The 16,389-nt window shown below is 45.5% G+C and overlaps 1 protein-coding gene across 2 annotated transcripts in view; it reads right to left on the bottom strand.

The window, feature by feature from the left end:
• Positions 1-10,163: 10,163 nt before the first annotated feature.
• RASSF6 (Ras association domain family member 6) overlaps positions 10,164-16,389 on the bottom strand; it is a 95,882-nt gene continuing 89,656 nt past the window's right edge. For both annotated transcript variants that reach the window (XM_066574048.1, XM_066574047.1), the window contains one exon: positions 10,164-10,661. In XM_066574048.1, the coding sequence (XP_066430145.1) occupies positions 10,586-10,661 (76 nt within the window). In that variant the 3' untranslated portion in view covers positions 10,164-10,585. The remainder of the gene's footprint in view (positions 10,662-16,389) is intronic.

The raw sequence follows: 16,389 nt of genomic DNA, 5'->3' as shown, positions 1-16,389 counted from the left end.
CGTTGCCTCCACCATGTTTTACAGAGGATGTGGTGTGGCTTGGATCATGTGCCGTTCCCTTTCTTCTCCAAACTTTTTTCTTCCCATCATTCTGGTACAGGTTGATCTTTGTCTCAACTGTCCATAGAATACTTTTCCAGAACTGGGCTGGCTTCTTGAGGTGTTGTTCGGCAAATTTAACTCTGGCCTGTCTATTTTTGGAATTGATGAATGGTTTGCATCTAGATGTGAACCCTTTGTATTTACTTTCATGGAGTCTTCTCTTTACTGTTGACTTAGAGACAGATACACCTACATCCCTGAGAGTGTTCTGGACTTCAGTTGATGTTGTGAATGGGTTCTTCTTCACCAAAGAAAGTATGCGGCGATCATCCACCACAGTTGTCTTCCATGGACGCCCAGGCCTTTTTGAGTTCCCAAGCTCACCAGTGAATTCCTTTTTTCTCAGAATGTACCCGACTGTTGATTTTGCTACTCCAAGCATGTCTGCTATCTCTCTGATGGATTTTTTCTTTTTTTTCAGCCTCAGGATGTTCTGCTTCACCTCAATTGAGAGTTCCTTTGACCGCATGTTGTCTGGTCACAGCAACAGCTTCCAAATCCAAAACCACACACCTGGAATCAACCCCAGACCTTTTAACTACTTAATTGATTACAGGTTAACGAGGGAGATGCCTTCTGAGTTAATTGCAGCCCTTAGAGTCCATTGTCCAATTACTTTTGGTCCCTTGAAAAAGAGGAGGCTATGCATTACAGAGCTATGATTCCTAAACCCTTTCTCCGATTTGGATGTGGAAACTCTCATATTGCAGCTGGGAGTGTGCACTTTCAGCCCATATTATATATATAATTGTATTTCTGAACATGTTTTTGTAAACAGCTAAAATAACAAAACTTGTGTCACTGTCCAAATATTTCTGGCCCTAACTGTATATATATACCAAAAAGCAACAGAAATATTGATAAAAGCTTTGTGGAAAGGAGATGGGGGTAGTATGAGCGTGCATCTACATACCAGTGTAGAACACAAATGTGTTTAACCATTTAGATGCTAATTATCCACTAAGAAGGAAGATATACCAGCGTATATATATATATATATATATATATATATATATATATATATATATATATATATTGGTATATCTTCCTTCTTAGGAGGAAAGTATTTTGGATGATAGGTAAGTCAACATACTGTATATATGCATTGTCTGCCTTGTAATAAACTTAGAAGAGCATCATTGTCGGATGATATCAACTGTGTCGTGTCAGTGATTTGTGCACACAACTTCTCATATAAGAAAGGGAATCTAATGATTTCCATAACAACTGTCACCCACTCATAGGGACAAGAGAGGCCTAATAAGAGGATTTATTTGTCCGATCGCTTAATTTCGAGGCCCAGATGATAGACCAATTGAAGAAACTGCAGTAGTGAGGTGAGTCATATGATTCATATGTACTATATACCTCCGCTCCATATATTATTTCCATATATTATTTCTTGCCTGTCTTAAGAGCTTTGGTCGGGTAAGTTAAATCCGTATATGGGTTCTTTGTATAATTTATAACCTTTCTCCCTTAGCAAATAAGAACCCTGATGTGTTTCATTGTACTGGCGAATGGCTGGGGGCTGTGTAAGGTTTGTTTGTGTGTTTATCCTGGGTTTCCAGTGTCTGACGAGGCATTGATGGTATGCTGAGCATAGTCTCAAAGGCTTTTATAAAATAGTTATTCCTAGCAAAGTTACAGATCCCTGCTGAATAACGGAAATGATCTAGGAGTAGCACGCTAACTATGCGGCGTATATAGGTCATTAAATGGATAATATAGGCAGCAAGCGGATGGATGTTGAAAAATGGTGCACAGCACTGCAGATTGGATTTGATATAGAAGAGAAAAAGAATGTGAACAAGTTGAAGAAGTTTGATGTTGATTACAGAATGTAACTCAGGAGGTAGGCTAAAAGAGCCTTTCTGGAAGAATGTGATATCGGAAAAAAGAAAGGGCATTGAAATAAAATATATGTATAGTATAGTTATTTTATTTGGAGAATGAGGAGGTGGTGGCTTCTTCTGTTGTGGATGATGGGAAGTCAAATGGTGATGCTGCCCCTTCTGATGAGGCAGCACATGATGCGCTTGTTCCTATTGCTCTTATTGTGCCGGCCCCACCCCCATACAAGCCCTCTGGATGGACTTGTTGGCATTGCACACAAAGGAAAAAGGTGTGGCAAGATGCTTGCCTGTCTTGATAGTTCTCTTAGACACCACCCCTTTACCAGCGCCCAGTCAGGCCACGCCCATTGTGGCCATTTCAGTGCCAGGCATGGCCTGCGGCCATTTTAGAATCTGTTGTAACAATACCTTCGTCCACCGCCCAAGCGCCATCTTAGCTCTATAGCAGGCACAGTCTGGCTTCTCATCTCCCATAGATGTACCTTTAACCTAGCATCCCAATGCTTGCACTGGTAGTAGTGCACAACACCAATGATGAGTGCCTTCTCTGAATTGAATAGGAATATTCAGAACCCCTCCATCCCGTGTCCTCTTTGTCTTGATATGTTGCCTGTCTTAGGTGTTTGCTATAGGATAAGGTCAGTATGATACCTTTGGATATATAGTCATAGCAGTTCTAGATTTTAGGTATAAAGTCTAGAGGAATACGTATGGTCTCCATAATACAAGCGTCAGGTAGTGTCCGCACTGAAGGGATGCTATGGGTGACAGTAGCACTGATAAGGATCAGGGATAGTAGGCAGCAGTGCAGACTTTTTCAGAGAAAGAAGGGATGATTACATAATGCAGATAGTCCTGGGATAAGACCGTGAATGAATAAAAAGTCTACAGTAGTATTAAATTAAGTTGGCAGGCAATGGCTTGAGTGCTAGCTCGGTGTGGTATGGTTAGCTTATAAATGATTAAAGAATGTTTTTCATTTGAATGTTTGGTTCTTGTGAAGCTGCTCCTTCCTTTTGCCCCCTTCTTTCCCCTCCACTCTAACAGAATTTGTTGTATATCAGACACACAGAGAAGAGGGGAGGGAAAGAATGTGACTGACCTTGTAATGTAGGAGTCTGGGAGTGCTTGCGTGAAATGAATAGAGACTTGTAATGAAGACAAATATGAATGAAGTGAATTACAGTGTCTTAGTATAAGCTTGTGCAAATAGGAAAAGTACAGGAATCTTAAGGTAAATTCTTTTTGTTATTTGTGTAAATCTAAGTTCTGTGATTTGTTTGCGGTGAGATAAATTGTTAAATGGTGTTACTGTTGTGTTTTTAGTGTGATAATGTCATGTAAGAGAAACAAATTGTTGATATGTGAGACCAGTGATTGTTCTTTTTATGGGAAAAATATTATAATTATACTAAGGTAAGCTGTAGAATTCTAGAAACTATGAAAGTTTTCTTTATTTCCTTTCACCTTCTCTCCCTGAAAAGAGGAATTTCGGAGGGGGGGTTGTTAGGTTGAAGGATCGAGCTAGTTGTCTGAAGATGACGGGAGTGGTAGTAGTTGCGTAAAGTTTTATGCTATGCAGTAAGAATTGTGTGTAGAGAATTATATGGTTATTAATATTTATGAGAGAGAAAGACTTAACTACACAACTGGATGAAAGTTTAGGACAAGTGTTCAAGCTGTGATGAATGTAAAATGTGTGATGAAAATATTGACTGGGGATACATATTTCTCTTCCCTACACATAAGACTCTACTGGCTGCTCAGTGTAGAATGTAAATTTCATCTACATTTTTGGTTTTCTTTTTCTATGCCTTTGCATATGTACGTGTCAGTGTACACTGCAGTTCTGGCATTATATTCATGAACTCAGAAGTCCAGGATAAGCAATAATAAACACCATGCTGGAATGAACTTCTTTGTAGATGAATGCCTTTGCAGTAAATCTTTCTGCTAGACTGACTAGGAATTGCAGGGGAAAAAAAACACTACATTTTTCACACCCTGAAGATTGTGATCTATTTTTCTTCTCTAAGCCCTGATAATACCAAGTCTTTCAATGTTGCTTATGGTGCACCATCTTGTGTTAGAAACAGTAGCAGCAGCTGGAACAAAGTTCTGAGATAGTTTTCAGTTTTCCTATGACAGTATTAGGCCCCATGATGTTCCAGTCAACGATGTCATAGGTTTAGCTCAAACTTTAGTTCACAGAACATCACTTTTGCCTATAGTGCGCTCTGTTCATGCCACTCTACATGTCAGCGCTGCAACACCCTCAACCCCACTACCTTGCTGCATCTGGAAAAGGAGGGAGAGGAATAATCATCTGATAGTTTTCCTTTCAGCTTGCTACAAATGACTATGCACTAGCTAATGGCTCAGGAGACAGGGGATTCAGTCATGTTGTTGATCAGTCATTAGACAAGCCTGATTTTACACTCTTTGCGGATGGATCGAGGTATGGTCAAGAAGGCAGGTTCTATACAGGTTATGTTGTGATTTCCTTATATAAAGTGGTCAGGGCCAAACCCCTTCCATCTCACATGTCAGCCCGGAAAGGCACATTGCGAGCGCTGGAAGAAGCATGCAAGCATGCCCAAGAGAACCCGGCTAACATCTACATGTACTCACGCTATTCTTACGGCATTGCTTATGACTACGGACCCATTGGGAGAGCGGGGTAATTCTTGAAAGCAAATGAAAAGGCAATTAAAAACAGAGAAGGTGTACAGGCACTGATGGACCTCTTGCTGCCCAAGAGAGTGGCCTGAAAGCACAACAAAAGGCAACTCCAAGGATGGCACACAAAGAGGCAACTGGAAATCATCCAGCTGATCAGGCTGTGAAGAGAGCCACACAGAAGCCCAGACTTGATCCTTCAGGGGTTGGGGTGGTACAGGTGCCCACTCAGACATTACCCCTGGTGGATTACGATCCGTTGATTCAGTTACAAAAGCAGGCAATCAAGGGGGAAAAAAGAACAATGGGAACAAGGAGGGGCAGAGACACCTGGAGATAAATGGATGGTATCCAACAAGCTCTGTCTTCCGCAGGCCCCTATCCCATCATGAGTCCGACCTCCCATGGAAATACACACCTTTCAAAAACAGCTATGACAGATGTAGTTGTTAGTCACTGATATGCACCAGGATTTAGCGTCACAAAGCTAAGTACACACAGGGCTGCCTGCTTTGTGCACAGAGCAATGTGGTTAGGTCTGTACAGACTCCCATGCAGTGCACCCCTCGTCCTGACTACACATTTCAGCATCTTGAAATAGACTACATCCAACTGTAGGTGGTCAGGCACAAGGGTGGGCAGGTACGAGTACATTCTGGTCTGCCTAGACTTGTTTCCAGGGTGAGCAGTCTGGCCGACTGCATCAAAATGCCACCGCCAAGAACTGATATCTGAGGTGGTATACAGGTACAATGTAGCAGAGACAATAGAGAGTGACCAAGGCACTCCCTTCATGGGAGAAGTTATGCAGGAAGTAACAAAAGTATCAGGGGTAGAACAGGCCTATTATGCTACGTACCAACAAAGCAGTGGTAGAGCAGAGAGCCAAAATGGTACCTTAGAAACCACAATCCAGAAGGCCATGGCAGAGCTCAATAGATCATGGACTGAGTGCCTACCCCTGGCATTCTTCTCCGTAAGATACACACCTAACAGAATAGGCCTCAGCCCGTATGAGGTACTTTTTGGGTCGGCCCCAAGGCTAGGATTGTATTTTCCACAATAACTCCGGATACAGCATGGTAGCTTGACAAACTATGCTATTGCTCTCACAAAATGCTTAACTAATGTATATTCTCGAGTGTTTGCTTCCTTTCCAGATCCTGATAGCTTAGAAGGAACTCATTTTTGTGAAACTAGGAGATTTGGTGGTTACCAAAAGACACGTGCGCAAAGCTCTAGAAGCCAGACTTCATGGTCCATAACAAGTGTACCTGGCCACCACTTCAGATGTTTAGCTGGAAGGACAAATCAAATTGGATACATGCGTATCATTGCAAGAGAGTCTTCCCACCATGATAGACATATGCTTTCTCCTAGGTTGTTCAATCCCTGTTCACAACTATAGTTCCATAATGAAGCCTCTGAAAGGTCGAACTAGCCTCTCTAAAGAACTATCTCTGAACCCTTTGGTGACTAGTGGACTGATACTTGGAGCCACTGGATTTCATCTTTTGCTAGAACTTTAATGACTATTCTTACTACTATTGCTTTTATTGATTGCTGCATTATTCCGTGTCTTCAAGGATTCATCTCTATGACTATTGACAGAGCTGTCCCTTTTAGATTATAGCTACTGACTTTGATATTGAATTTGCTTTATATAAAATCTCCATTTCTACAGCACTATTCCAAGATACTTTTTCTTGTGAGCACTAGGGGGGCATCAGTCGGGGGATCTGGGGAAGTTGTGTAGGAATTCTGGCTTATGTCACTAGGGCATTTGTCAGTACCTGGCTAGCAGTTCTCATAGCTGCTTTAAGAAACAAAGGAGGGATTGTTATAGTAATAATATATGTATTCTATTATGTAAATGTTTCTTACATCAGCCTAGGCAAACACGTATATATATATATATATATATATATATATATATATATATATATATATATATATATATATATATATATATATATTGCAGTGGTGCAGTATCAGAAGGACCTGCAGAGGGTGCTAGTCAGGCAGTCTGATAGCTGGAAAGAGAAGGATAGGGTTAACACCTGATGGGTGTAGCAGGAATTAGGTGCATATAAGCCAGTTCCTGCCAGAAGCAAGGGGAAAGTTACAGCTTGGCAGTGCAGGACAGGCTGCAAGCTAGGGTCCAGTGAGGACAAGCAAAAGCCCTGAGGTTAACATGGACGACAAGCCTAACCTCACACCCAGGTGGGGTGTTTAGGGACTTTATATTGGACAAGCTGCATCGGTCACCATGTCTAATGGAGGAAGACGACTTTTCAGATGCCCTAGGAGGGGTTAGTGACAGCACCCTGTGGGTTGTGAACCCCAAGCTATGTTGAACTGTGTTGGAGCCTGTTTTTTCGTGTGAGGTGCGCCACTTCCTGACTGTGTGGACGGTGATCCAGAGGCGACTAATCCCCGACTTGTCCCAATATGTAGATACTGGTATATCTTCCTTCTTAGTGGATAATTAGCATTAGCATTAACCATTAATTGGTTAAACTTGTTCATGTTGTACACTGGTATGTAGATGCAGGTTCATACTCTCCCCACATCCTTTCCCGGCTAAGGAATGTATAGAGATAGCGGTTTCTAACCCCCCCCCCATTCATATAGAAGCTACTAGAACAGTGAATACAGAATCTAGTTTCATGTTCCTAGGAATTACGTATTTAGTAATAACACCCCTCAAAGTATTAACATATGTTAAACCATTAGCACCTGGAGCCAATCATGAGTTCGTATGATTACAGGGGGGTGGGGGGCGTGTATTTCTGATAATACAGAAGTGAACATATATATACATTGTCTGCCTTGTAATCAACTCAGAAAAGCATCATTGTCGGTTGATACTGAGTGTGTCACATGTCAGTGATTTGTGTACACAACTTCTCATATAATTCGGACCAGGCAATGAAACATGCTAAGAAATCTCTGATGATTTCCCTAACACTAGCATCTTGTCGATTTGGAGAGTGATATCAGATGTTGAAGAAAGAATGGAGTTGGAAGAGGAGGCTATGGGTTCATCCTCTAGTGTCACAACTGGCTTACAAAGGCCATTTCCACAATGTCTGTATCTCACTATTCCATGTGGAAGGCACTCTGAACCGATTTGGCTATGAATCTATCCTTGCAGATAACATAGATCCATACATGTTGTTCCAGCAAGACAATGTGACATGTCACAGGCCATCCGTGAGGCACACGGCGGTTACTCTGGTTCTTTTTTACACTTTTTTTTTTGTTTGTATTTCCCGCACCGTCGCTTACTCGCAGCCCATACACAATGTAGTTGCGTATGGGCTGCGGGTATATCCGCGAGCATGGAGCACAATGAGCTCTATGTTGCGGATATCCGCAGTAAAATAGAACCTGCTGCGTTCTCTTTTCTGCGAGTGGATTACACAATTCCAACCCACCAATGTGAGCGGAATTGTGTAATCCAATGCAATTGATCTGCGGATCACTGCGGATCAGACACATGCGGAATCCATAATTCCTATCCGGTCATGTGAGACCAGCCTAAGGTAGATCGCTACCTTTTTATCACGTGACTGGCGAACGCTCAGCAAGGTCAATGCTCTAGGCTCTCGGCGACCATTGGTCACTGGGAGCAAGGAGATTTTAAATTTCCTGGGCTCCCCGCCTCCTGCGCATGTGTCTGGTGTTTTGCCGGTGGTCGCATGTGCAGAATCCGGGAAAGTTCATGGAGGATCGCTTTAGGGTGCACATACGGAGGCCTCCGGTAAAAAGTTTCATCTCCTCTCACCGATCGCATCGATGAGGGGAGATGAAGCTTCACCTTTTTTTTAACTTTCACGTGATCGCTATTATCCATTGGATAACCGCAAACACGTGATCAGGAACCGCTCACCTGACTTCAGGTCCCAGAACAACGGGGACATCGCAGAGGACCCGAGGTGAGTATTTTCACCTCCCATCATGGATCAGATCCATGAGGGGAGGTGAAACTGGCACTTTTTAAAAACTTTTTCCAGTGGATAGCGGCAATCGCAGTCCCCGGTAACATCTACTGGTCTTGGAGGACCCGTGCACCCCGATCAAGGCGGGTGAGTACTTTCAGCTGCCCTGATGGATCTGATCCATCAGGGCAGCTGAATATCTAACTTTTTAAAAACTTTTTTTCACTGTATTGCGATCGGCGCTATCCATTGGATAGCGCCGATCGCAATGCCGGAGGGGACTGTCCGCAGCCCAGGATGGCAGCTCCATGCTGTCGGCTACCTGCGGGCACTGACAGCATGGAGCTGTCACGTCCTCAGCCAAGAGGGCTTTAATCCTGAGAGTGTGTATGTTTTTACGTCCTCTAGGAATAAAGCCCACTTAGTGAGGACATAAAAAGGCAATGGGGCCGTCACTAAGGGGTTAAACGAATTTTCCAGCCCAGTAATATGGATGACCTGTCCTTAAGATAGGTCATCAATATCTCATTAGTGTGGGTATGCTGCATGCAACTACTACAGATCAGCTGTTCATAGAAGTTGCAGTGCCTGGATGAGCGCCGTATATTTTAAAGAGGCTGTTCCTGGCATAGAAGCTCAATTCAATTCACTAGAACTTCTCCAGGTCCTTAGCTGCCAGTGACAGCTGGGAACCAAACCTGCCCTTGCTAGATTGCAGGAGCTTTAATCCTGTGCCAGATTTTTACCATCGGCCAGGTTTGAAGCCCAGGACCATGCACCATAAATTTGGTCCTTAATGGGTTGATACTGGCCTAATTACTGGCAACACAAGTAATATTACCTTATGAAACAGAGTGGGAATTGGATGGTTATAATGCTTATATACAGTTCTCAGTTAAGGCTATCATACAGTGCTTAGTTAATTTTGCACAATTCAGTACCACAGTACAGTATAAACATATATACTACATACTGTATATTACAATTATACATAAGCTTGCAAATCTTCAAACACCTAAATATACATGCACATATACCTAAATGTGATTGTTCCCAGCCAGAGAAACCACGTAATCTTGTAGATATGATACCTTTCAATGACTAACAAAAATACATGATATAATAGCGAGCTTGCAAACCTCTCGGGCTCTTCGTCAGGCTAAAAACGAATAGTCCGAGAGGTTCACAAGCTCGCTATTACATCATGTATTTTTGTTAGCCATTAAAAGGTATCATATCTACAAGATTACGTGGTTTCTCTTGCTGGGAACAATCACATTTTGCTCTACTTGCTAACACAGTACCAAACCTTTATTTTCATATACCTAAATGCATGCACATACAAATAAATATACTCTCATAGTAATATGGGCTATCTTCTAGTTGGCACTCCTTCTCTCCTCCTCCTAACAGGCATCGGGACATGCTCTCCATTTACTGTTGGCTTCCTGCTCCACTATACCCTGCAGCACATGGAGCCCAACCTGAGGAGCTTGCTCTTTTTTCTTCAAGAGACCACAACTCTTCCTGTCAAGGAACGATCCAACTTCCCCTCTCATCTCAAAAAGAAAATACACTCAACCACGAGATTAGAGTTTATATTTTAAGGCTGACACTCTCTATTATGGTTACTATAAACGTTGAGGTTTACATTAAAGATCCTGGAAAGAATAGTGACAATTTATTTCTAATCAGACACACTTTAAATACATAATCTAAGTGTTCCAATTACTTGGCTATGTCCACTTAATGCTACATTATCAGTCTCATTGTTGACAGCATATCATGTTTGACAGTTAGCATTTAAATATATCTTATGAATGAGTAATAAATTATGAACTTGTTATGACTGATGACAACTCAACTGTCACGTTGTGTCGTCCGTTGTTAAGTATGAGCTTCTAGCCAAGAGAATAATTGTTCTCAAAAGTCTCTTCTCATCTATAACATCAATAGTTTCATTGTCATCATCCAGTGCAGTTTTATAAAATAATTGTGATTTCATTATACTGTAGTTTCTGTCTTTTTAGTAGTTTTTGAATGAATGTACTGATGTAATATAGCTTTCTCATCAACGTATCTGAAAGAGAAAAAAATATATATTAATGTAATGTTTGCAATTGAAAAGAAGATTGTGATGTCTCCTTATCTCATAATATTCACTCTGTCATTGATGATGCAATGTGCCACAAGCGGGAAGAGGCCTGCACTCTCTGAGCGCTTTCTAAGAGGTGGCTGGGGAGCTGTGTCATGGTGGTGATCGGTGCAATGCGCTCTATGTAATCTTACGCACAGATGAAAGTAAACAACAGGATATGGATGACTAATGGAATTAGGTGAATGTGCCGCCAGTGCCCGACTTAAAGATCTTGGTAGAGAAAAGTAACAGATGTATTTAAGATTAGAGATGAGCGAGCACCAAAATGCTCGAGTGCTCGTTACTCGAGTCGAACTTTTCGCGATGCTCGAGGGTTCGTTTCGAGTAACAAACCCCATTGAAGTCAATGGGCAACTCGAGCATTTTTGTATATCGCCGATGCTCGCTAAGGTTTTCATTTGTGAAAATCTGGGAAATTCAAGAAAGTGATGGGAACGACACAGAAACGGATTGGGCAGGCGAGGGGCTACATGTTGGGCTGCATCTCAAGTTCCCAGGTCCCACTATTAAGCCACAATAGCGGCAAGAGTGCCCCCCCCCCCCAACAATTTTTACTTCTGAAAAACCCTCATTAGCAAGGCATACCTTAGCTAAGCACCACACTACCTCCAACAAAGCACAATCACTGCCTGCATGACACTCTGCTGCCACTTCTCCTGGGTTACATGCTGCCCAACCCCCCCCCCCCCCTGCACGACCCAGTGTCCACAGCGCACACCAAATTGTCCCTGCGCAGCCTTCAGCTGCCCTCATGCCACACCACCCTCATGTCTATTTATAAGTGCGTCTGCCATGAGGAGGAACCGCAGGCACACACTGCAGAGGGTTGGCACGGCTAGGCAGCGACCCTCTTTAAAAGGGGCGGGGCGGTAGCCCACAATGCTGTACAGAAGCAATGAGAAATATAATCCTGTGCCACCGCCATCAGGAGCTGCACATGTGGGCATATAAATGGGGAACCTATGTGCCACACACTATTCATTCTGTCAAGGTGTTTGCATGCCCCAGTCAGACCGCGTTTTTTTATAAATAGTCACAGGCAGGTACAACTTCGCAATGGGAATTCCGTGTGCACCCACAGCATGGGTGGCTCCCTGGAACCCACTGGCTGTACATAAATGTATCCCATTGCAGTGCCCTGGACAGCAGAGCTAACGTCAGATTAAATGCAGGTGGGCTTCGGCCCACACTGCATGCCCCAACCTGACCGGGCTTTTTAATTCATAGACACAGGCAGGTACAACTCCCTATTGTGAAGTCCCTGTGGACCGACAGCATGGGTGGGTGCCAGGAAGCCACCGGCGGCACATAAATATATCCCATTGCATTGCCCATCACAGCTGAGGTAATGTCATGTTTAATGCAGGTGGGCTTCGGCCCACACTGCATGCCCCAGTCAGACTGGGGTTCTTTAGAAGTGGACACATGTAGTTACAACTCCGTGTGGACCGACAGCATGGGTGGCTCCCTGGAACCCACCGGCGGTACATAAATATATCCCATTGCATTGCCCATCACAGCTGAGGTAATGTCATGTTTAATGCAGGTGGGCTTCGGCCCACACTGCATGCCCCAGTCAGACTGGGGTTCTATAATAGTGGACACATGTAGTTACAACTCTGTGTGGACCGACCGCATGGGTGGCTCCCTGGAACCCACCGGCAGTACATAAATGTATCCCATTGCATTGCCCATCACAGCTGAGGTAATGTCATGTCTAATGCAGGTGGGCTTCGGCCCACACTGCATGCCCCAGTCAGACTGGGGTTCTTTAGAAGTGGAGACATGTAGTTACAACTCCGTGTGGACCGACAGCATGGGTGGGTGCCAGGAAGCCACCGGCTTCTCCTGGGTTACATGCTGCCCAAACTCCCCCCCCCCCCCCACGACCCAGTGTCCACAGCGCACACCAAAGTGTCCCTGCGCAGCCTTCAGCTGCCCTCATGCCACACACTGGCCTCATAGCCACACCACCCTCATGTCTATTTGTAAGTGCGTCTGCCATGAGGAGGAACCACAGGCACACACTGCAGAGGGTTGGCAAGGCCAGGCAGCGACCCTCTTTAAAAGGGGTGGGGCGATAGCCCACAATGCTGTACAGAAGCAATGAGAAATCCAATCCTGTGCCACCTCCATTAGGAGCTGCACACGTAGGCATAGCAATGGGGAACCTATGTGCCACACACTATTCATTCTGTCAAGGTGTCTGCATGCCCCAGTCAGACCGCGTTTTTTTATAAATAGTCACAGGCAGGTACAACTCCGCAATGGGAATTCCGTGTGCACCCACAGCATGGGTGGCTCCCTGGAACCCACTGGCTGTACATAAATGTATCCCATTGCAGTGCCCTGGACAGCAGATCTAACGTCAGATTAAATGCAGGTGGGCTTCGGCCCACACTGCATGCCCCAGTCAGACTGGGGTTTTTTATAAGTAGACACAGGCAGGTACAACTCCCTATTGTGAAGTCCGTGTGGACCGACAGCATGGGTGGCTCCCTGGAACCCACCGGTGGTACATAAATATATCCCATTGCAGTGCCCAGCACAGCTGAAGTAACATCAGGTTTAATGCAGGTGGGCTTCGGCCCACACTGCATGCCCCAGTCAGACTGGGGTTCTTTATAAGTAGACACATGCAGTTACAACTCCGTGTGGACCGACAGCATGGGTGGGTCCCAGGAAGCCACCGGCGGTACATAAATATATCCCATTGCAGTGCCCTGGACAGCAAAGCTAACGTCAGATTACATGCAGGTGGTCTTCGGCCCACACCGCAGGCCCCAGTATGACCGGGGTTTTTAATACATAGACACTGGCGGGTACAAATCCCTAATGTGAAGTCCCTGTGGACCCACAGCATGGGTGGCTCCCTGGAACCCATCGGCGGTACATAAATGTATCCCATTGCAGTGCCCTGCTCAGCAGAGCTAACGTCACATACAATACAGGTGTGCTTCGGCCCACAGTGCATGCCCCAGTCAGAGTGGTAATATGTACCTTAACAGTAACCGCGTTGGTGGGAATGTGGTGGCGACTGCGGACCTAGTAGCGCGGTTTTATTTAGTTGGTTTTCGGAATGTGGCCAGGATTAAGTGGGCCGTGGCGGGGGGATGGTGGGGGGGCTCTCTTGTTGTGTCGGTAAAGGTAAAATTCTTGGACTGCCACCAGACGGACCAATGCAAAGGTATTTGCCAAGAATGTTTTCATTGTTGGAGGAGAAGGGGGATGTTTTTGAGGCACTACGTGTCCTCTCCACGTGTCCATGGTTATATGCACCTTAACAGTAACCGCGTTGGTGGGAAATGGCCTCGCCACCATCATGTCTTTGAGAAGCCTCTGTTTCCACACCCCAGTGACATAGCATTAGCAACGGTATAGGCAGAGCCCAGAATTAGTAGCATTTCAGCGGTAGCAGTAGGGACAGGCCCCAGTAACATATCACTAGCAGCATTATAGGGGGAGCACAGTATTAGTTCCATTTCAGTAGTAGAAGCAGTCCAGACAGGCCCCAGTAACAATTCCGAAGCAGCAGTATAGGTGGAGCACAGTATTAGTTCCATTTCAGTAGTAGTAGTCAAGACAGGCCACAGTAACATTCCCGTTGCAGCAGTTTAGGGAGATAACAGTCTCTTTCACATTTCAGTAGTTGCAGTATAGACAAGGCCCCAGTTAAATTTATGTAGCAAAAGTGTAGGCCAACCCCACACACCTTGCTGTAGCATGAGTGCAGGCAAAGCCCATGAAAATTACTAGGATTACACTGTAGGCGAGGGCCCAAAAAAATTGGTGTACCAACAGTACTAATGTACCTTAGAAAAATTGCCCATGCCCAACCAAGAGGGCAGGTGAAACCCATTAATCGCTTTGGTTAATGTGGCTTAATTTGTAAGTAGGCCTGTAGGCAGCCCAGTTAAAATAAAAATTGGTTCAGGTGCAAGTTTCAACGCTTTTATGAGAATTGAAACGTATAAACATTGTTTACAAAAGTAATATGACTGAGCCTTGTGGGCCTAAGAAAAATTGCCCGTTCGGCGTGATTACGTGAGGTTTCAGGAAGAGGAGCAGGAAAATGAATATAATACACAGATTGATGAAGCTAAAAGGTCCCCGTTTTTGATGGTGATAGAGAACGATGCTTCCATCCGCGGGTGCAGCCTACGTATTGTTTAGGTACCGCTGCTGTCCGCTGGTGGAGAAGAGAAGTCTGGGGAAATCCAGGCTTTGTTCATCTTTATGAGTGTAAGCCTGTCGGCACTGTCAGTTGACAGGCGGGTACGCTTATCCGTGATGATTCCCCCAGCCGCACCAAACACCCTCTCTGACAAGGCGCTAGCCGCAGGACAAGCAAGCACCTCCAGGGCATACAGCCCGAGTTCAGGCCACGTGTCCAGCTTCGACACCCAGTAGTTGTAGGGAGCAGAGACGTCACTGAGGACGGTCGTGCGATCGGCTACGTACTCCCTCACCATCCTTTTACAGTGCTCCCGCCGACTCAGCCTTGACTGGAGAGCGATGACACAGTCTTGCTGGGGAGCCAGAAAGCTGGCAAAGGCCTTGGAGAGTGTTCCCCTGCCTGTGCTGTACATGCTGCCTGATCTCCGCGCCTCCCCTGCTACCTGGCCCTCGGAACTGCGCCTTCTGCCACTAGCGCTGTCGGATGGGAATTTTACCATCAGTTTGTCCGCCAGGGTCCTGTGGTATAGCATCACTCTCGAACCCCTTTCCTCTTCGGGCATGAGAGTGGAAAGGTTCTCCTTATACCGTGGGTCTAGCAGTGTGTACACCCAGTAATCCGTAGTGGCCAGAATTCGTGTAACGCGAGGGTCACGAGAAAGGCATCCTAACATGAAGTCAGCCATGTGTGCCAGGGTACCTGTACGCAACACATGGCTGTCCTCACTAGGAAGATCACTTTCAGGATCCTCCTCCTCCTCCTCAGGCCATACACGCTGAAAGGATGACAGGCAAGCAGCATGGGTACCCTCAGCAGTGGGCCAAGCTGTCTCCCCCCCCCCCTCCTCATGCTCCTCCCCCTCCTCTTCCTCCTCCTCAACGCGCTGAGATATAGACATGAGGGTGCTCTGACTATCCAGCGACATACTGTCTTCCCCCGCCTCCGTTTCCGAGCGCAAAGCGTCTGCCTTTATGCTTTGCAGGGAACTTCTCAAGAGGCATAGCAGAGGAATGGTGACGCTAATGATTGCAGCATCCCCGTTCACCATCTGGGTAAACGCCTCAAAGTTTCCAAGGACCTGGCAGATGTCTGCCAACCAGGCCCACTCTTCTGTAAAGAATTGAGGAGGCTGACTCCCACTACGCCGCCCATGTTGGAGTTGGTATTCCACTATAGCTCTACGCTGCTCATAGAGCCTGGCCAACATGTGGAGCGTAGAGTTCCACCGTGTGGGCACATCGCACAGCAGTCGGTGCACTGGCAGATTAAACCGATGTTGCAGGGTCCGCAGGGTGGCAGCGTCCGTCTTGGACTTGCGGAAATGTGCGCTGAGCCGGCACACCTTTCCGAGCAGGTCTGACAAGCGTGGGTAGCTTTTCAGAAAGCGCTGAACCACCAAATAAAAGACGTGGGCCAGGCATGGCACGTGCGTGAGGCTGCCGAGCTGCAGAGCCGCCACCAGGTTACGGCCGT

The sequence above is a fragment of the Eleutherodactylus coqui genome, chromosome 7, assembly GCF_035609145.1.
Source record: "Eleutherodactylus coqui strain aEleCoq1 chromosome 7, aEleCoq1.hap1, whole genome shotgun sequence".
Classification (NCBI taxonomy): Eukaryota; Metazoa; Chordata; class Amphibia; order Anura; family Eleutherodactylidae; genus Eleutherodactylus; species Eleutherodactylus coqui.
This window is presented reverse-complemented; position numbering and strand designations above follow the sequence as displayed.